The 22,015-nt window shown below is 36.0% G+C and overlaps 1 protein-coding gene across 1 annotated transcript; it reads left to right on the forward strand.

Annotated features, from left to right (window-relative positions):
- The first annotated feature begins 50 nt into the window (after positions 1 to 50).
- Positions 51 to 20,805, forward strand: LOC130090695 (transmembrane protein 114). Its single transcript, XM_056258210.1, has 4 exons — positions 51 to 254; positions 344 to 421; positions 6,842 to 6,979; positions 20,506 to 20,805. Exons 1-4 carry the CDS (start codon positions 77 to 79, stop codon positions 20,733 to 20,735), a joined length of 624 nt encoding a protein of 207 aa, XP_056114185.1. The 5' UTR covers positions 51 to 76; the 3' UTR covers positions 20,736 to 20,805.
- Positions 20,806 to 22,015: the final 1,210 nt, after the last annotated feature.

A 22,015-nucleotide genomic window follows, 5' to 3' on the forward strand; every position in this document is an offset into this window, starting at 1 on the left:
TACCGGTACTCAAGGTAGCGAGAAAGGAGGAGTTTCTCTTCAAGCAGTGCAGATTAGAAAGCTGTATTCAGACACAATGAAAGTCACTTTCAAAGGCTTGGCCAGTTTTGTGGCCACCTTTTGTGTCCTCAGTTTTGTAGGTCTCGTTCTGGCAATTGGAACCGATTTTTGGTACATCATTGACACTTCTAAGAGAGAAAACAGCTCATCTTTGTCCCTGAGCTCACATTCTGGACTGTGGCGGACTTGTAACTGTAAGTCACATTACATGTTTGTGTTCGACGTTCTGTTTGTGTGATTTTTAGGTTTTTATGTGGATAGATGAAATCGTTCTCTCTTACAGTTCATAACCAGTGCTGGCCATTCATGAATCCTTTTGGAGCAGGAAGAAACTTATCAGATTCACAAAGGCAGATACTAAGTAAGATCTGTGTGTCATCATATCCTCGTATCATCCTCATATCTCATGATCTTGTATGTGTTACTCATAAGTTTCACTCAGTAGACAAAACCAAATTCTTTAAATCATTAATATCTTTAACGTTTCAGATATGCTATCTAAGGGATACAAACACTTGTTGTGGAAGTATGTGGTCTGTTTAGTCGAAAACTTCTTGGTTTAGCTTTATACTGATACTATGTTATTTATGTTTGCTGTATTCATGTATTCACTATTTGGTCATTTACAAGGATTTGATAAAGTATGTGACATCAAATACAAATATAGATTCTATTAGCCTAACTGTTGTCTATAATAATAAAACTCATCTTACCTTAACATATATTTAGCAGAAAGCCTATAATAAAAACTGAAAATGCATTCTAGTTTTTTTTTTTATAATATAAAATGCCATTTAACATATCTTTAGGTTCTTGTTCCTAATTGCTCTCAGTTTTTGTAATATGAACTATTGTCATTCAAGAAATATTGTATAGTTTGATGTAGCTCAGTAGAACAAACCAGAAAACACTTTCATTTAAAACTGGCAGAGGGGGAAACTTGACATATCAACAGGAAGCCACACACACAGATACAGCTTATTATCTGTTAGCACTACAGAAACAGGTGCAAAATCACAGTAAAGCCTTATAAGTCTCACAGTAAAGCCTTATAAGTCTCACAGTAAAGCCTTATAATTTCATCTCAAGATATTGTCACAATATGGCAACTATGACAACATTTTATATTATTTTCATATTTTTTTGTTTTGTTTTTTTTCCCCTTGATTTAAAGTTTTTAAATTAAACTCAATATTAAAATTTAGGTAATTTTGAACACATCTATGATTGTTGCACAACATGGGCTGCATGCTTCAGAACAGATGTTTTAAGGCCATTTTAACCTGAATCCCATCATACAAATAGAGGGAATGCATTAACGTCACTTCCCCGCCGAAACACGCCCCCCTCAGCGGGACTGAGTGGCAGAAGAGCTGCTGCGTGACTGGAGTTAATAGGGGAAACTGCGTTAACGCGAGTAAAACAAACTATTATCAGTTTAAACTAAAAGTTGGACTCGATATAGTGTTCCTTACAACTTATCAAAGATCCAGTGATCCATGGATATTGACATGCAGCCAGGAATCGTGTTTCCTGACATTTATATGTGCCTGATTTCGACGCCGGGGAAATAAATGAAGACAATTTGCCTGTAAACGTTTTATATAAATACAATATAGATAGGTCTAAATCCGAGTGATCACTTACATTAATGTTATACTGTATATCATCATATCGTCCAGCCCTAAAACTTGTATACTTTTTTGTCAGTGTTTATTTAAAAACATCCAATTATGCAGAATATAGTCTGTTCTGTAGCTTTTTGCAGTCTGTAAAAATATACAGTACCTCAGATTTCTGGTCAAATCTAGTTGTACAGTCAATCGCAAAGCTCTTTCCCGTTTTAGATGTGTTTTGTGTGATTTTCACGGCGTTCACGCTGAAAACAAATGCTGCCGCTCAGTCTTTTTGCCACTTGTGGGCGTGACCGCATTCACTCCGGCCGACGCTGACGTCATGCGCATACCCTCTATTCCTTTGATTGTCCTGTTATCTTTGGATTGTCATGGAAACACTCTTCAATTAGAGGGCAGCTGTGGTGGAAACACAGCTGTAACAAGTGCACCACAGTGAACCATGGCATGTGTCACACTGCTAATATTGCGAGGCCACCTGCCAACAGACCCTGCAACATTATTTTCCTTTGTTTTCCTTTTTTTTTCATAGTCTCAATATGTCTGTTGGCCATAACCTATAATTAATGTGCAACATCACTCCAAATTATTCATCTTTTTAGTGCCAAACAATCACCAGCTATAATTTTGTTTTGTTTTAAAATGAGCCAAATAATGTAGAATTGCAATTATTGCCGCTTTCAAAGTGTCTTAATATTTTGAGAAGAAAAGCGAAAGATAAAGGAAATTGGCTAAATGTATCGAACCAAAAAAAGTCTTCTTATCCATCCCATACATCAGACACTATGAAAAAAATAATATTCTTGTCTGAGCCATTCGAGGCACTTGTGTAGGACTGAATGAGATTTTAAATTAACATCCTCTGTCTACACCTGAAACGTTATCTGCTGTACCTGCCTCAAGAGACTGTAATGAGGTTGTAAAAGCAAGATTATGTCAGATGCAAGACCCCTAAACTGGCTCAAATTGGATTTAGTTTCTGTTCTGCTTTGAACAATAGACTCAATAAGTCTGGGTTTTCAGGGTGTTGCTTTGATTAGATAGTAGCCTCTGCTGCACAAAGCTAAATGCCTAAATCGCCTAAAAGATAATCTTTGGATAAACAGTAAAATAAATACATTATGTGTTGAACATCATCATGGACACCCTGATTATGGCTTGTGACAAAAATAGTGCAGACTAATGTTGGTAATACAAGTGAAACGAGAATGAAACGCACCCGTCCAATTCAATCATCCTACGGATCGACAATTTTGTGGCTGCTCCAGAAAGATAATAATGGCTGGCTTGATTTAAATTGTAAATTGACAGTGTGATTTTTTACTTGATTGTAAATGACAGCTTGTCACTGTCTGTACTGCCTGTTGTGTTTTTTTTTTTTGTAGCAAATGTCCAAACATATCAATATGGACCCAACAACTTAAAATGACTGGTAGAGTGGGCTTTGCATTAACATTAGAAGTAGATCCTTTGATGTCTGTGTCCTTTGGTATTAGGGCATTACAATTCATATATCTTATTTCAGCAAACACAAATTTCAGTCTTTCTTGTCTCCTTCACCTCCCATCATTACTAATATCGTTTTGCAGTTCATAGTGAAGCCATTAAAGCAAATCCATGTCCTTGAACATGCTGAACCATCTTTAATCTTAATGCTCAATAAAGAACTCTACAAACTCGTAGGTCTCTTATTCTGCTGGCAAGCATGTCCGAAAGTATAAAAAATACAGTCTGTGCATTTACATAAATTATATGAATACACAGAAATATACAATGATTTTTATTTACTGAATATAGGGAATTTTTTATACCAAATAAAAAATATAATGAAATGTTACATTTAAATTGTACTATATATATATATATACACTACCGTTCAAAAGTTTGGGGTCGGTACGATTTTAAATACTTTTAAAAGAATTCTCTTCTGCTAACCATGGCTGCGCTTATTTGATTAAAAATACAACAAAAATCAGTTATAGTATTAAATATTATTCCAGTGTAAATCAGCTGTTTTCTGTGTGAATATATAGTAAAGTGTAATTTATTCCTGTGATCAAAGCTGAATTTTCAGCATCACCAGTGTCAGTGTCTTCAGTGTCAAATGATCCTTCACAAATCAGTATAATATGAGGATTTGATGCTCAAGAAACATTTATTATTATTATCAATGTTGAAACAGTTGTTGGTCTGTCAGTTGTTCAGTTTTTTTTTTTTTTTTGGATTCTTTGATGAATAGGAAGTTCAAAAGAACAGCATTTGTTTGAAATAGAATCTTTTGTAACATTATAAATGTCTTTACTGTCCTTGATAAATAAAAGTATTGATTTCTTTCCTCCAAAAAATAAAAATAAAATTCTCACTGACCCTAAACTTTTGAACGGTAGTGTATATATATATATAAATATAAAAATAAAATAAAATAAAATAAAATAAAAATACAGTAATATTGTGAAATATTACTACAATTAAAAAAAATTCTAGTTGAATAAAAAGTAATTTATTTCTTGTGATGCAAAGCTGAATTTTCAGTATCATAACTCCAGTCTTCAGTGATACGTGATTCTTCAGAAATAATTCTAATATGATGATTATCTGCTCAAGGAAAATGTATTATTATTATTATCAATATTGAAAACAGTTGTGCTGCTTAATATATTTTTTCAGGATTCTTTGAATATATAGGTCAAGGTCAAAGTTTATTTCTATAGCACCTTTTAACAACACGAATGTTGACCAAAGTGCTTCACAGATACATCAAAAGTACACATTCAGTTAAGTAGAGCATATAAAAAATATAGAAAGCTCAAAAGAACTATATATGTGAAATATAAATATTTAGTAAATTATAATATTTTGTGACATTGTAAATGTCTTCATTTACATCATTTAAATGCCTTACTTAATGAATATTTAAGTAAAATGTTTATATGAAATCACAAGTGGAAGGTGTGGAATGTCAGCTACTCAGTGGTGCCTGACATAAAGACGTAGGATAATTAAGGGAATAGTACAGTACTTACAAAGTCTCAAGAGCTGAGCTTTGACCTCCCCAGCCTACACAAAGAAAGCCAAATAGCTTTTCACATTCACTCACCTGCATCTCCTAGGCTGGCTCCATCAGTTTCCTTTTATAATGATAGACTAATTCTTATTTCCAGGGCTGGGTCGCTTTTATTCTACATGTATACATTGATTTGCGACATCATATTTTTAATAGTCTGCTATCAAAACTGCAAAATGTTATAAAATGTGCCAGATGCTAAATGCAAAACTGTAGCACAAACTGCAACTTCATACAATGTCTCTCATCATGATCAACACAATGTGTAAAAAACATCATCATTACATAAGCTCTTTGAAATTATCCTGAATAGCCTTATTGATTTCCATTCAGAATGAATAAATAAAACATTTTCAAGAGCACAAATGTTTTCGCAAAAGTAGACAGATGAATTAAAAATACACAATTGTAACAATTCCAACTTAAAGGTACAATATGCAGGATTTTTGCAGTAAAATATCCAAAAACCACTAGGCCAATGTTATATATTTTGTTTAGTTGATTACTTACAATATCCCAAATGTTTCCAACTATTTGTAAATCGTGAGAAAATTGCGATTTTAACCAAGGAAACGGGGCGTGTGAGCAGGGGTGAGGGAGTCGCCAGTCAATGGCGTCATATCCGCGTTACCCCCGGTTTCCGCCAGGTTTGACCTATTACTGCAATAGTAACCATGGCGACAGACGTTGACAACTGGGTTATGCCCGTTATGCCTAGAAGGACGCTCACACTGCTGTTGTTTTGTTCAAACATTTTGGACCATGGCAAGCAGACTTTGAGACAAAAAGAGGACTAAAACAAAGATCAACATCTTTCGAGATGCCGAGAGCTCCACGTCCGCGACTAACTTCGACTTGACAGAGACGCGAGTGTTGCATGTTACTTTATTAGACAGGTGAGCAAATGTACTAGCCTGGGAAAACCCAGACAACATCCGGCAAATTTAGATTTGCTCTGAAAGTTAGTCTGGCAAAGAGCTCATTCAAGCCCATTTCCAATCCGTCGAAATCGAGGCACCAATCAGAAACGTTGGGGCGGGCTTTACACGATGACGACAGCGCTGGGATTTTGAAGCAGATTTTGTAGCCTACATTACAAAGATGGATGCCGCCGTCGAACATCACTCGTTCGAATCAGCTATCGCGTCTGTTTTAAGCGATTTGAACGTTTCCTTTTTGTTAAAAACCGAGCAAAGAACAACACTCGGAGATGTTTCTCCCCCGCTCTGCATACGTCATCTCCTTCATCGCTCTGATTAGGTTTAGGTCTATCCGCGACGTCCGTTGGTGACGCCCCTCTGGAAATGATTTGTCTATGACGCTTTGCCAGACCATAACTCAGTTACAACTGAGAATGGTCTGGTTTTAACCAGGCTATAATGTACATAAAACTAATCAATGTTATGTAGTTCAACATGATGAAAAGTTAGAATATGATCTGTATGTTATTCTAATGTTGATCTAGCTTACTGCTAGTCTCATACAGCCAACAAACAACCTAACTAACAACATTCCAGCAACAAATGCCATTTAGTGTGATAGTGTAACTGTTAGAGCAAGTGAAACAGCGCTGCGTTACCTCAAGTTTAATTCGTCTAATAAACTGTCCTGTGTGAGTAATAATTCAGCACTTGCGTGTAGTTCGGTAGAATGAAATGTCTTTATTCCTCTATATCCGAGGGACTCGCGTTGCGTGTGGCGCTGGTATACGTCTATCAATCGCGCCCTGCTTCACACCACAGTCATGTTAAAAACATCAATGTATTCTCTCATCCATATAAGATCCATCAGCTTGACGACAAGATCCATAATTCTGCTTAATTCTGAATATACGTCATTAATATATGCCTTTGTTATTGTAAGAGGTTAGCGACCCCAGGTGGCGGAAAATCCTGCATATTGTACCTTTAACAGACTGAAACACAATTCTATTGTTATGCCAACCATGGAATTTTTTTTGGAAATCTTTTCAAATTAGTCCATTTAGCATGACAAAGATCGGACCCACTAGTGAAAAGAATCTGCAAGAATTGGCTGGAATTGAGCATCCCCACTGACACATCCAGACCTCTTCTCTCTGCAGACATGCAAGGAACGTTCATCGTCCTGCTGCCTCTCAGCGTGATTGTATTATTTGTTGGAGGAATGCTGGGCTTCATCAGCATGTTGGCAAGAGCCTACCTGCTGCTGCTCCTGACTGGAGTGCTGCTTCTGTTCGGTGGTGAGTACCACCTTTCATCTCTGACTGAGCCACTTGCAGCATGAATATTAATTCTACCCATCTCACGCTTGACAGAACATGTTTGCCCTCATGTTTGCCATGTGTCTTGGTCAAGTATTGTTTCACTGTAATCTGTTGCGTCTTGTTTTGTTTCATGACAAAGACATGAAACATGACTGACATGAAACAAAACCAAACCAAGACAAGACGTGACAACCAGTAGAAAATAAGAAATTACAAAATGTTTTTTTTTTCAAAGAAAGTTAGTGAATTCGCTAGTCATAGATAGACTAGCTTGAGTAGCTTCCAGCTGCTGAATAGTTTTGATTTCTTTACTGTTAATGCGAGTAAAAGTGAGTTAGCATTTTAGCACTTCCGGTTCCATCGTCCCGAAGTCAATGGTTTTTTTTAATGGGGTTTTGGTTAAATTGCTGAAATAAGGTCTGTGGGGAACACAATCTCAAGACACTTTCACGTTTTATTCTTCGACATAAAGTACATTAGTATTACCCCACTTGTGATTTTTTTTAAAGCTGTTATGTGTCTTGAAAAATGCGGTTGCTAACAAGTAGTTAAATGGGACTAAAGAGGTTGTCGAGGAGATTTAACATCATCACGCCGAACAAGTAAGCTCAGTCCGCTGTTACAGCCTCATTGTGCTTATAATTGTGCTCTAATAAACTATTCTAACTCAAACATTCTGGGAAAATGTTTTTAGATAAAAACTGAAAAAGTTGTCGGAAGCTTAGTGATGGTGACGTTAAAGTCGAGCGACCGTGTTGTAGTTCGTTTATAGCCTACTTTTAGCTTATTACTTCTGGTGACTACATTTAGGCTTCAAAATTCATAAAAGTTGTGATCATCTGTGATAATTATCTTGATGGACAAAACGTGCAAGAATCATAAACTTTTGTTGATCACAGAGCTTGTTTTTAGCGATAATCCAATGGGAAAATCCTATTAGGTTTTTCTCAAGGGGACCAGTGTGATGCTAACAATGATTGGCGATTGACGAAGAAGTCACTTGGTTGTGTGCAAAAACGATCTCACTTTACTGTGAGATGTTTCTTTTTTTTTTACAAGCTTCGAAGCCTCGGTTCCAAACGTCACATCACTAGCCCTTTGTTGATGAAATGAGTAAAGTAATGCATTACAAGTCACATAAATTATGTAATTAGCTACATTACTTTTTTAGATGTCAATGAAAATTACATTCTAATAATACAAATACATTTATTTACAGTCAAAAAAAGTTACTGCAGATTAAGTATTTTCAAAAACAATATTCACAGTATAAGTATGAATTGTAGCTGAAATAGAGCCATTAATGCATGAGGTCCACTATAGTGGACAGACGATAAATCTGATTTTTCTCCCAATCTAAAATCAAAACTTGGAAAATGTTACTGTGATATGACTCATTAGATATTGCTTGATGCTGCAATATTTTTTTTACCTACAAGAGTCTCCTAGGATAGAAGGAATAGGTGTGGATATTCCGGAGCAACTTGGCATTTCTGACTGACCATTGGCCATCTTGGTTTGGAGGGGGAAAAAATCTAAACACAATGGCTTACAACTTAGTTGCAATGTATAGGATGATGCACCAGGGTTGAAGTGCAGTACATGATGCATGAAGATGTGCAACTTTGCCATCAAAACCCTTGCAAATTCAAGAAAATGCTTTTTAAATAGCTGTCCACTGTAGTGACCACTATGCGTGCTGAAGGAACTGATAGGCTCTGATTGTATAGGTTCTCAAAAGTCATGGGCTTTTTAAAGTAAAAAGACTGATCAATGACTTGAATCAATGACTTGATTTCATCTACAATGCCCCCTATTGTGCAGAGTTGTGTTAGACTATCATTTGCTGGTTAAAAACAAACCAAAAGTGTACTCATTTTTAATTATTGTAAGTAGGTAAGAGTTGTATATGATATGCATGTTTATATATCATGTTTATATTTTTTTAATTGAAGTAGTGAAGTATACATTTATTTGTGTATAAAAGCCCAACCAGGGACAGGAGTTGAAAACTAGCATTTGATATAAACTTTATATGCAGCACTTCAGTGACAAGCTTTGTTTTGACACTATGTTTGTTTGCATTGTCCCTGTCAAATAAATAAATAAATAAAAATGCACCAACATCTGTTTTGTGACTTTGTGAGCTGCTCCACTTCCGAAGATGCACAACTTCGCAGCGTGTGTGCGCTGTGCTCTCCACTCAGTATCCTATGGAGCGAATTGTGTGCCATAATTAAACAAACAAATCCAGCATTTTACAAACAAACTCGATCTGCTTTGCAAAGGAAAACTCGACTCGCAAACAAACAGAAATCAATTTGCAAAAATAAAGGTCAATTTGAGCAAAAATGCACTGGAATAACCAATATTGTGTTTTACAAATATAAATAAATGAGCCTAGATAATATTTCACAAATAAATACAAACCATCCTACAAATTGTATGTAACCTTTACCAAATTGCATGAACAAATACCAAATCTAGTGCATACAAATACATATCTGTCTATGATTGTGAGATCTCTCGGCTCGATTTTCTCACAAATGTGTTCAGGCAGATTTTCTCACAAATGCAGATGAGTAACTTGCTCTTCTAAAACAGTAGATGGCGCTAAAATAGGGGATTGATTTAACGCTAGTCTCCCGGGAGAAGCACTGATTTGAAACGCACTTGCCGTTACCTACAGCTGCTTACTTTATTTAGGGGCGGCAGTACCTCAGTGGTTCATGTAGGTTGTCTTCAAACCGGAAGGTTGGTGGTTCAATCCCCGGTTCCACCTGATCAAGTGTCGAGGTGTCCATGAGCAAGACACCTAACCCCAGCTGCTCCCTACGAGCTGGATGGCGCCTTGCATGGCTGACACCGCCATCAGTGAGTGAATGGGTGAATGTGAGGCAATATGTAAAGTGCTTTGGTGGCCATTGGGTCTGTGAAAGCGCTATATAAATGCAGTCCATTTACCATTTATTTATAATAAACATCTTCAGGTTTTCTTTTGCAAAATGTTTATTACAAGGCCACTGGGCCTTTAACATTGTGGAGGACAAAATGCCACATGAAAAAAAGGTAATTAGATCTGTGATTTTACACAGATATGAGACAACATATGAGAACGACAGAAATAGACTTGTTCAGTCTAGACATAATCCCTAATTTAGTCATTTCGCATGCGTCCAATGTAGAAAAAATGTAAAAAGCAACATATTATGGCAGAGCTTTCAGCTTAGATTCCCAGAGAGAGTGAACTTCACATATGAATGTTACATAAATTGTATTGGCCTATTTTCAATTCAAAATTGTGAAATTATTCAATTTTATTAGTTTGCCTGATTATTTTTGTTGGTCATTTAAGATTTCAACCTCAGCAGCAGGAGGGATGTAAAGGTCAGTAAGCTGGGCTGATTTGAGTGGGGGACGGAGGGGGGTGACTCTGGGACGCTGGAGTCACTGTCGGGCCCTCTTGAGGTGTCGTGGGCTACTCGACGAAACACTGAGGACGGAAGACCCTAGAGATGTCCCCTACTCAGCTCAATCCAGACGGTTGTCGTGCTGGTTCACTAGGGAGACCAACGCTATCTCACGACCAATTCGTCCGAATTTGACGAGTGATTAAAAGATGGCTAATTCGTACGAATTCGTACGACCTCACTCGTACGAATTTGTACGATTTGTCTAAACCCACGTGATGGGTAGGTTTAGGGGCGGGGTCAGGGGTAGGTCATTCGTACGAATTCATACGAATTGGGCAACTCGTCAAATATGTACGATTTAGCAAAAATCGTACTAATTCGTACGAGTGAGGTCGTACGAATTGTTACGAATTAGCCATCTTTTAATCACTCGTCAAATTCGGACGAATTAGTCGTGAGATCGGGTTGGGGAGACCACACTGTAGTTGCAGCCGTTGTGTGTGCTGACGCGCCAAGTACACTGCAGCCGTTAACTCCGGACAGAAGGAGATTCTCATCACCATATGGAAGAAAGCGTAAATGGATGGAGAAGCATAGGTTACTGTAAAGCTACGTCTTAGTTTGTGCTTATCTTGGTGAAAGCAGAGTACAAATCAGCATGAAGTTTTAACATCTACTCTCGTGTAATGGAAATCATCATTCTGTCTTAAAACAGCTGTTAATTATGAAATGTTTAGCTACGGTACTTGCATCTTATCTCACACTTTATGACCATTAACAAATGATCTTGATGCTGTGGAATATCCTTGCAGCACTAAAGTCGAGTTAATACTATATTAGGCAATAATTTCACAACCTTTATTATACACACCTCTGAAAAATAAAGAGGTCCAGACCTCGGTGACCTCATAGCTGGCTATAGCCATGCTTGTAGTACGTTCCTAACAGGCTTGACTTACTACAGGTGAATAATGCAAAATCTCACCTGTAGTAAGTCACCAAAAACCCTTTATTAAAATAAAAATAATTGTGTACTGTAAATACATGAAGGGAGGTATTGGCACAATTTCACCTGTAGCCAGTCAGTAAGTCAGTCTTACCAATAGTAACCTTCTACAAGCTTTGGAATTTGAAAATGTCTGTTTTTAAATGTTAAAAGTATTTTTAAATAACATATTATAGGCTACGTTTACCGCAGCTGGTGGAATTGCCAGACGTTCTCATCGCAGTGGAAGCGGGTCGATGACGTATAAGGATTTTCGACAGGCCAATTTTAAAATACTAAAAATAATAATATCTGTTGCAATTGTTCAAACATTAAGGATGTTGTGTACACCTAAATTCATTTGAAAAATTTAATTTAAGTGATTTTAGTGTTTTTTCATCTAGATGAATTGTCCGTAGCCTTAAAAAATGTCATGTGGTGCGACCGTGATTTATCTTAAAATTTATTAATTTCCTTAACATGCTTAAACATTATTTGACAAGTTCTTAGTAAGTAAAGTGTTTAGAAACCAAGTATTTGCATTTCTTTTGAGTTTTTGTAAATAATGATCTCATTTTTTGTCTATAATTTCTGAGTTGCCTTCTTAAATCTAGTTAACAGACTTATTTTTCCTGTAAATCACATAAAACTGATAAAAATGTTTTAAAAATATAATTTACTAAAGCATACTGTATCTGTGATTCATATTTCAGCCACAGAAATAAAATATTTTATTTTAAATTTAATACAGTGATTGCTTTTATTGGTCGCACCACATGATAAGTGGTCGCTCCAAATGACACGAAGACCTTATATAGTTAAAAATCTATTTAAAGAGATCAATGAACAATACATTTTATACAAAAATTTTTATTTAAACCACATTTTATACAAATTTCACAGAATTTTCCTGAACATAAACATTTAATAAACTTTTTTTCTATAAAGATCACATCACAAACACAAGTGCACCATTTAATTTAACTTGACTTAGAATTTCTTTCTAACAAATAATAATGTTATAGATATAAATTATTTAATAAAAGTATTGTATACAATTAACATTTGGGGTCAATAGTTTTTTTTTTTTTAAAGCTGCAGTCCGGCATTTTTCCTCTTTGTCGCCATCTCTGTTTGAAATCTGTAATTGCAGTTATTCGCGGAATTATTAACTTTGCGTGAGTTGCACATCGGCATGAAACAGCGCGGATGAACACAATGTTTTGAGACTGCGAGTCTGTCAGTCACCGCGCCGATGTGGAAACTGGCATTCAGAATCACACATTCTACTTTTGGAAGTAGGCCTACAGTATGACCATGACAACATACGAATTTTCATCGGAAAATGTCATCTGAACAAGTAAGTAACATCCACATCAACTAAGGGGGGAAAGCCTTGCAGTAAATCGTGCTGATTAAATATAACGATCGCGTCAAACCTTTCAAATTATACTTTGTTCTCAAATGATCAACATCAGCATTGTGACTACATTTAATGTGTATTATGATTACCCTGTAGTTCAGTTTCTATTTCTGTGCAGTCTAATTTCTAATTGTCATACCAATAAATTAATGTTTCTTTACTGGTTTTCTTTGAGAAAAAAAAAGAAAAAAAGAAAAGAAAAAAAACACGTATCTGTAATCCGAGGCATATTTAAAACTATATATAAATTCGTAGGAGGCCGGTTTGGTTTGCTTGGAGTAGAGGTGAATTGCTCCCTCTCATAGCTAGCACAAAATATTTACCATAATAGCTAAACGAATAAAGACAGGAAACTCCGTAACTGTGTGAATTAAGCGAACAAGTGTGCTACTGTTACACGATTGAACTATTGAAATGTCTTACCTGTCCTAAAAGAAAAAAAGCCGTCTCTGCGTCCGTTTTGAACCGATGTTTATCCTTGTTTTCGCGTGGGCCAGTTGCAGTCTCTTTTTTCTCTACCCACTCCGAAGTCCGAATTATTTGGGGTTTTACAAGTGGTGAATGTCCAGTTGTCACTGGTGATTGTCTTTTGAACCTTTCTGGATCCGCCATAAGTTTAATTATTTAATGCTGTGAGAAAAGGCTAAAAATGTCCACCTCCAACATCCTCACGCAATATAGCCGACCGGGACGCCTTCTTTATGTGTACAGATGTGACGTAATGACGCAAAGACATGCTCGAATTTCCCGCGGAAATCCACCAGTACCACTGGAATTTAAATCATTATTACAAGCTAACCGTTTTGAATCGGGCAAAAGCAAGCAGATATTTTTTAACACTGGCTGGTTATGTTTTTTTTATTAATTATTATTTTGGATCATTTTTAACCCAAAAAAGCTACGGACAGCAGCTTTAAGTAATTCATACTTTTATTAATCACGGACACATTCAGTGTCACTTTCAGGCGCAGGCTATAATGTTACGAAAAATTCTATTTCAAATAAATGCTGTTCTTTTGAACTTTCTATTCACCAAATAATCCTGACATATAAAATGTATCACATTTTCTACAAAAATATGAACATTGATAATAATCAGAAATGTTTTTTGAGCAGCAAATCATTAGTGACTCGCACAGGGTATTTGTGGCAATAGCCAACAATACATTGTATGGGTCAAAATTATCGATTTTTGTCTTTTATTCCAAAATTCATTAGGATATTTAATAAAGATGTTTTATATTTTGTAAATGTCCTACCAGAAATGTATAAACATTTATTTTTGTGAGTGAGTATAGCAGTATCGCAAACATAAATGGACAACTTTAAAGGCGATTTTCTCAATGTTTCGATTTTGTAGCACCCTCAGATTCCAGATTTTCAGTTGTATCGGCCAAATATTGTTCTATCTTAACAAATCATACATCAATAGAAAGCTTATTTATTCAGCTTTCATATGATGTATAAATCTCAATTTCAAAAAATTGACCCATATGACATTGACTCATTGAGTGGTTTTGTGGTCTAGGGTTACATGTTAGAATGATTTCTAGGGATCATGTGACACTGAAGACTGGAGTAATGATGCTGAAAATTCAGCTTTGATCACAGGAATAAATTACAGTTTACTATATATTCACATAGAAAACAGATATTTTAAACTGTAATAATATTTCACTCTTCTCCTATCAAGGTACCCCGCTCTTGCTGCAGGGTAAGAATTTTTTCGCTTGCCAGGCAGTGGCATCTGGTAAAATAGATTAAAATAGTTTTAAATAAATAAAAAGGCTATAATAAATACAGTACAAATAAATGCAGTATTACTAAACTGAAATTACATGCTCTATTTTTTTTTTGCATTTTTCTCATATTGTACAAAGAGTGAACATAAACTGTCTGAAATATATAAAACAAATCCCAAATTGCATAAAAATCTATTCCAAATGATACTAAAGTACTTTTTTAATATAAACCGTCGATTGAATATAAAAGCATAAAGCTGCCAATCTAGGACATGAAATCATTGAAAACAGTCTGCAGTGGTCGCACCACATGATATTTGGTCGCACCACATGATATTTTCAAATTCAGTCATAATTTACAGGCACAGAATTGGCCACCTAAACAAAACAACCTAGCTTGCCAAAAAAGGTCACTATGAAATTTATAATAAAAATATATATTTGTAGAAATAACTTTAATATTATTTTTTTTTAGGTCATACCACATGACATCCAAATTTGGCAACTACATACCAACCATTACAAAGGTTTATTTTTGTTCAAATTTGAGAGAATTACAAACCTGCTTGCTGCTTCCATGGGTCCTTGGTAAATTGGTTTATGATGTAACTTCCTGTGTTTGAATAGTTTTCAACATATAAGTCCCAAAATGGTAGTTCTTTGATGGTCGCACCACATGATATTTCATAAAATAGACATCATCGGACAAAGTTTGTTTGTATATTATGATGGAAATATAAATGCAAATGCTTTGAATTTTTTTTTACAAAACATTTTGGAAATCATGCCAAATAGCACAGAATATAAATTTGAATAAATTCAGAGTAATTTCAAAAGATGTTTTCAAAACAGAAGTTATGGCCGGACGGTCGCACCAAATGATGTTTTGACACTTTAAAGGAGCTGTATGTAAGATTGTGGCCAAAACTAGTACTGCAATCACTGTCAAATTACTGTAGAGTGGTGTATCCCCTCCTCCTCCCCCTGACTCGAGGTTGCCAGATCGGCTGCAGGATCCAGCAGGAACGTGACGAGCTGCAGCTGTGGTAACTAGAGCAGAGCTGGCAACCTGGATGCCGCAACACTACTGACTTCGTGATTGGTAGATAGGTGGAGGGTGGAGCATCAGACCAAAACACAACATGACAACATCAACATCAGTTGAGGGCTGCAACTGCACTTTTTAAATGACAATATCCTGGCCAGACTACTGTTGTCAGTGATATAAGTTTTTGAAATGTACATGATTTCTTAATGTCTAGTGACATTTCAGGGCCATTTTATGATTAATTGAAATACATTTCTTACATACAGCTCCTTTAAATAACGAAAAAAATAACAAATAAGTAAAGGTTTTTGAAAAGTTAAAGTGAGTACATACATGGGAGAGGTACTACAAATATGCAGTATCTTTTTAGGCATTTAAACCCATTTTTGCCTGAAAAAATGCAGTCGGACAGAAAATGTAGGCGTCACGTCATTGACCTTGCGCGTCAAAGCATTTTTAGGTATAAATATGCAGGCAGCTATAGCGCATGTAGGTGATTTTGAATTAATATTTCATGTCGATATACAATGGTTACATACTGTTAAAACTAATCCAGATATTGATAACTTTGTAAGACTGATGATCCTAGAACAGTGTAAAGGGAAAAAAATGTCCGCTGAATACCGAACCTAACTTTACCGCGCTCAACCACCGTACGTGCATTTCACGCATTTGTGATCGTTTGCGTTCAAGCGGGGAGGGAAGGAAGGGAGGTTTGGATGGGGGGGGCACAGGGGGACATGGCTCGCAAATGCCCTGGGTGCCGGCCCTGAAGAGAAGTGTTACTAAGTGCTAATGTGGATTTCTGTCTAGATATGTAATAAACATTTAGCAAAGGAAAACCTGAAGATGTTTATTATAAATAAAGTAAGACAGAAACTTTTTCCTCAGCTGTAGGTAAAGGCAAACGCGTTTCAAAGCAGTGCTTCTCCCAGGAGACTAGTGTTAAATCAATCCCCTATTTTAGCGCCATCTACTGTTTTAGAAGAGGAAGTTACTCAACTGCATTTGTGAGAAAATCTGCCTGAACACATTTGTGAGAAAATCGAGCCGAGAGATTTCACAATCATAACAGACAGATATGTGTTTGTATGCACTAGATTTGGTATTTGTTCAAAGGTTACATGCAATTTGTAGGATGGTTTGTATTTATTTGTGAAAAATTATCTAGGCTCATTTATTTATATTTGTAAAACACAATATTGGTTATTCCACTGCAATTTTGCTCAAATTGACCTTTGTTTTTGGAAATTGCTTTCTGTTTGTTTGCGAGTCGAGTTTTCCTTTGCAAAGCAGATCGAGTTTGTTTGCAAAATGCTAGATTTGTTTGTTTAATTATGGCACATAATTCGCCCCATAGTATTCGTGGCGCGGTCTTCTCAATGTTACGCTGCAACTTCACTGTGTGTATGTGTTGCGCTCTCTGCTCAGTCGCTCATGGCCCAAATGCATGTACCGTTCAAGCTCACCGGAAAGGCAAAGTCCGCTATAAAACGTGCCTGGACTTGTTTCTCTGGACTTGTTTGGACTTGTTTCTTGTGCCTGGACTTGTTTCTGTTTGGAATAGCCCTACTGGACTGTAACATTGTGTGTATAGCCGTGCTGGGCAATGCTGGTAAAATGACACTATCCTCTTGTTCACTGGTCCTCTCCCTGCCATCTGCTCACATGCTCTGATAATAATACCTTTGTAGGACTTCTTTATTTTGATAATAGGTAAAAAAAAAAAATCTGATTCTGCTGCATAGAACTGGATGAAGAATAGTATATTGATATTTAATAATATTCTAATATAGGCCTATTTTCTGTCAAATCTTTGTGTTACTTGAATTAAAAGTGTGGTTATTTTATTTTATTGTTTTTAATTCAGATTCATTAAATGATTGAATTTAATAAAAAAAGTTTAATAATAATACAATTATACAAAAATCATTTAAAATGAGAAATTAATAATAATCTTTTTTTTTTAAGTATTTTCCATGCATGCAGAATTTTCGGTTTCGGCCCAGAATTTTCACTTCGGTGTATCCCTAGAATCAAGTCAAAATGAAGAATTTTTATATAAATTTGCTGCATGTTATATTTATTGAGTTCCTTTTTTAGATGGACACGATGTCTGGAACTGAAACAACTTTTGCACCACTTCTGGCCACAGTACCTCTTGCGGTCTGGGCATGTGCCACACAGGATTCGAACCCACGACCAGAATGGTTCGGCATTCATGGCATGTGGTTTAGCAGCTTGTGCCACTCAGAGGACGTTGAATTACAAATTCAAAGTAAGAATGTGTAAGAATGAGCTCACAAAAGCATGTTAACCAGATTAACATGCTAAGCTATCTTAATGCTAATGTAACTTATGTTTAGCCTGATAGCAGAAGAGCCACATTAGAAAGAATGGCATAGCATGCTAAGCAATTATTATGCTAAGCTAACTAGCATAAGGCTACAAATACAGGCAAGGTCGATTTTGGAGACGAATATCTCGGGAACGGTAGCGAATATCAAACATCCGTTCAGTCATTTCTTTGCGGCTCGGTCCAAAGATCATCTGATTTAATTTTGGGCAAAATTGAGCAAGATTTGAAGGAGTAGCGAAAAAACTGTTTTTCATTTGCTTCAATATTGCGGACAGTCACATTGTTGGAAAATGATAAATGAGATATCGTCGGAATCGGCATAAACCAAGGAACATAATGACATAAAGCAATCAAATTTCGAACAATGTTTTCAAAAGTTATGAGTGTATTTGCACAAATCCTTAAATCTTTGGAACACTAGGTGACGCTCTGTTCAAACTTATCATGTACCTTCAGGACATGGTGTTGATGATCCCTACCAAATTTTGTGAAGATATGTCAAATAGGTCCACTTTTATTCACTATTTATGTAAACAATATGGGTCAAAATGTGTCAAATGCTATTCTTGTGCTAATGCTGATGATACTGTCATATATTGCTGTGCGTCAACTCTTGTACAAGCAATCGAATATTTGCAAAATGCGTTTATCGAAGTCCAAAATACCCTTATGCAGCTGAAATTTGTTCTAAATGGGGATAAGACCAAACTTATGTTGTTTACCAAATCCAGGACCAGGCCAGAAAGCATCCCTCCGGTTGTCACTCTGGGGGGAAGTGAAATAGAGGTTGTTAACTCCTATAAGTACCTGGGTCTTTTGATTGATGACTCCCTGACTTTTAAACCACATGTGATGTACCTGATGAAAAAGCTGAGGCTAAGACTGGGTTTTCATTTTCGAAATAAGTTGTGTTTTTCTTTTAATGTAAAAGAACGACTTGTGGCCACCACCTTTTTATCTGTTCTGGACTATGGGGATCTTTTATATATGCATACCTCTGCACATAATCTTCATATGATTGGCACAGCTTACCATGCTTGCTTGAGGTTCATTACAAATTGTAAAGCGCTGACTCACCACTGTGTGCTATACTCTCGGGTTGGATGTCCTCCTCTAGTCACTCGAAGGCTACACTTTCATATATAAGGCAATTCTTGGTCTGCTGCCAAGCTATCTATGTGTTCATATCATACAGAAAAGTAATGGACGACACTCTTTGCGTTCTCAGGACTTCTCTGTGCCAAAGGCCCGTACGGAAACGGGAAAGAAGGCATTTCTGTATTCAGCACCTTTATCGTGGAATACTTTGCAAAAGGACTTGAAACTCATTGAATTAATCTAGCTAAATGCATTTAAGTCCAAAGTGAAAGATTTAGAGGCAGATGCCTTAATATGTAAATGCTCTTAGACTGTAAAAAATATTTTAAATGATTATATGAAATGTTAGTTTTAATCTTCTGTGTTATTTGTTTGTACCTATGTGTTTTGTACTGCTGCCTGTATTGGCCAGGTCACCCTTGCAAAAGAGGTTCTTAATCTCAATGGGACTCTCCTGGTTAAATAAAGGTTTAATAATAAAAAAAAATAGTTTAAAAGATAAGGCAATTTATGACAAAATTCAAAATGGCGGACACGTGGTACATTCAATACTGGCAAAATCTGTATCCGCGGATTCGGCATGACACAAGGAATCCATAGATACCACATTTTCCGACAAACTGTTCAAAAGTTATTGGCCAAAATAGCCATTTTTCACATCTCATGACCCGTAGGTGGCGCTGTTCCCAACTTTGGCATCGACCCTCAGATCATGGTTCCGATGAAGCATACCAATTTTCATTTCGGTTGATCAAAGTTTGGCTGAGCTACAGCTTCTAAACCAATTTTGGGTCGACCTCGTTAAGTTTGCAACATCATAACTTTTTTTTTCACCAGTATGTCATGAAATTCTGTTCAGTTATTTCTGTGCGGCTCAGTCCAAAGATAATCTGAGCAAATGTTTGGACAAAATCGGACAAATTTTGAAGGAGAAGCAGCAAAAAGACTGAATACTGTACTTTTCAAAATAGCCACTACTGTAATGGGCAGAGTCTTAATGTAAGATGTTGATTGCGATCACCATGATGAGAGGAATTAGGTGTACTAAGTTTCATTTTTCTAGATCAAAGGGTTCAAAAGTTATAACCATTTCAATGTTGAATTTTTGAACTGGTGGTGGTGCTATAGAGTTTGTCCTAGAGACTCAAAAATTGGTCCAATTACTATTCATTACCACCACTACAAGTGTGCCAAATTTCATCATTTTCCTATGTTCCGTTGATAGGACTGCCATTGACTCCCATTCGGGAAAAATAATAAGAAAACTAACAGATACAATAGGGGCTATCCCCTTCGGGGCTTGGCCTCTAATAAGCACCACATCCTTAATGGGATGTGAATTCTGTACAGTACAATGATTAATTTAGTGATTACGGTTTACTAGCACTTAAGAATGTCTTACAAGTGTCTGTCTTCCTGCTCTGTCCCTTACAGCTGTGCTCTCATTGGCTGGAATCTGTGTCTACATGGCATACTCTGCGGCTGCCTTCAAAGAGGCTGTGGGTATCTCTGGTCACAAAACCCTGGAGGACATAGAGATTTACTTTGGCTGGTCTCTGGTTCTGGCCTCTGTTTCTTTTGTTGGAGAACTCTGTACTGCCATGGCATTCCTACTTGCCTCAGCCAGAGTGAGCCAGCTGACCAATCAGGAAGAAGATGAATAATTATCTGAATGACATATTAACACTGAAAATTAAATCGATGTTTACATTTTCATATTTTTTAAAGGGAAAAATGAAATTTTCAGTGCAGTTCCATCTCATGCATTTCAAGGTCATAATACAGGGTCAATCTTTGAGGTTTGTGTACCCCTAGAAAAAAGAAAAAAAAGATCAATGAGTTATGACAACATGTGTTTTTACATCGCTTTAACTCATCAAAATAAGTTTTTTTTATAAGTTATACAAGATTCAACTAATTTTTTAGTCAGTTTAATGTAATTTAAGTTGAAATGACTTAAACTTCCAATTTGATTGTCCTATACTAAAATTAAAACATAATAAATTATTATTATGTTTTAATTTTATTAATTTAGTATTGGCATTTCTGTCACAAACATAAAAAAAAAAAAAACCTCCAAGAGGAACCCTTACTGTATAAAAAAAGTTGCTGCCTTACATTAAGGACAAAATAACAATAAAAAACATGTCAAAATGTTAAATATACAAGTAATTTAAACATGTTGAAGAATGTATTAACACTAAAAATATCCTGAAGTAAATAATTAAGGGGGTTCAGCAGACGAAAAAATAAAGGGAATCCTGGATGTATTAGAAACACATTTGTCGACCCTTGCAACCGAATTTTTAAAGCTTGCATTTGCTTATTGCTTTTAAGTAAGTTATTACTGTTTATTTTGTTTATTTAGTACTCTTGAGTCTGTGTAATTTTTTCAAATCATAATAAAAGATCAGTTTTGCCTCTTTATGTCATTTTAAAGGGATTCGTGTATTTTGAATTTTTCCAGAGGATAAAAGTTCTTGCTGCACAGTCAACACGAACCATTAATATTTTATATTAATATTTGTTTTATTTTTTGAGAGAGGTAGTGCCCTCTGATTTAATTTATGCCAATTTATAGCAACACCCATGTTGATTTTCATGTAGAGTGCTTATTTAAAAAGCGAACAAAAAGCAGCCAGTAATTGCAAATACATTCGTTAATTACTACCAATTTGCCTACATGACAATCAGACCTTATTACATGAATCTATCTAGCTGAATAAATATTCACAGTTACAGTTGTACTATGTTCATACAAGACTAAAATCTTGAATCTCTTCAGATCAGGAAGTTAAAGCAGATGCTTCACCCTCTCCAGATGGCTGGATCTGTCCCTCACAGATAAGCTTGTTATAAAATCATTATGTAAATGGACGACAGACACAAAGGTTTCTGATAGCATGGCATTATTTTGGAAATTACACTGCAATTTTGCAAAATA

This window comes from Rhinichthys klamathensis, unplaced genomic scaffold (assembly GCF_029890125.1).
Source record: "Rhinichthys klamathensis goyatoka isolate OS25496 unplaced genomic scaffold, OSU_Roscu_1.1 h1tg000149l_1, whole genome shotgun sequence".
Taxonomy (NCBI): Eukaryota; Metazoa; Chordata; class Actinopteri; order Cypriniformes; family Leuciscidae; genus Rhinichthys; species Rhinichthys klamathensis.

Coding starts and splice junctions, on each gene's coding strand:
- LOC130090695 (XM_056258210.1), top strand. CDS start 77: ATGAAAGTCACTTTCAAAGGCTTGGCCAGTTTTGTGGCCACCTTTTGT. Junction 255..343: donor ACTGTGGCGGACTTGTAACT/GTAAGTCACATT, acceptor TCTCTCTTACAG/TTCATAACCAGTGCTGGCCA. Junction 422..6,841: donor TTCACAAAGGCAGATACTAA/GTAAGATCTGTG, acceptor TTCTCTCTGCAG/ACATGCAAGGAACGTTCATC.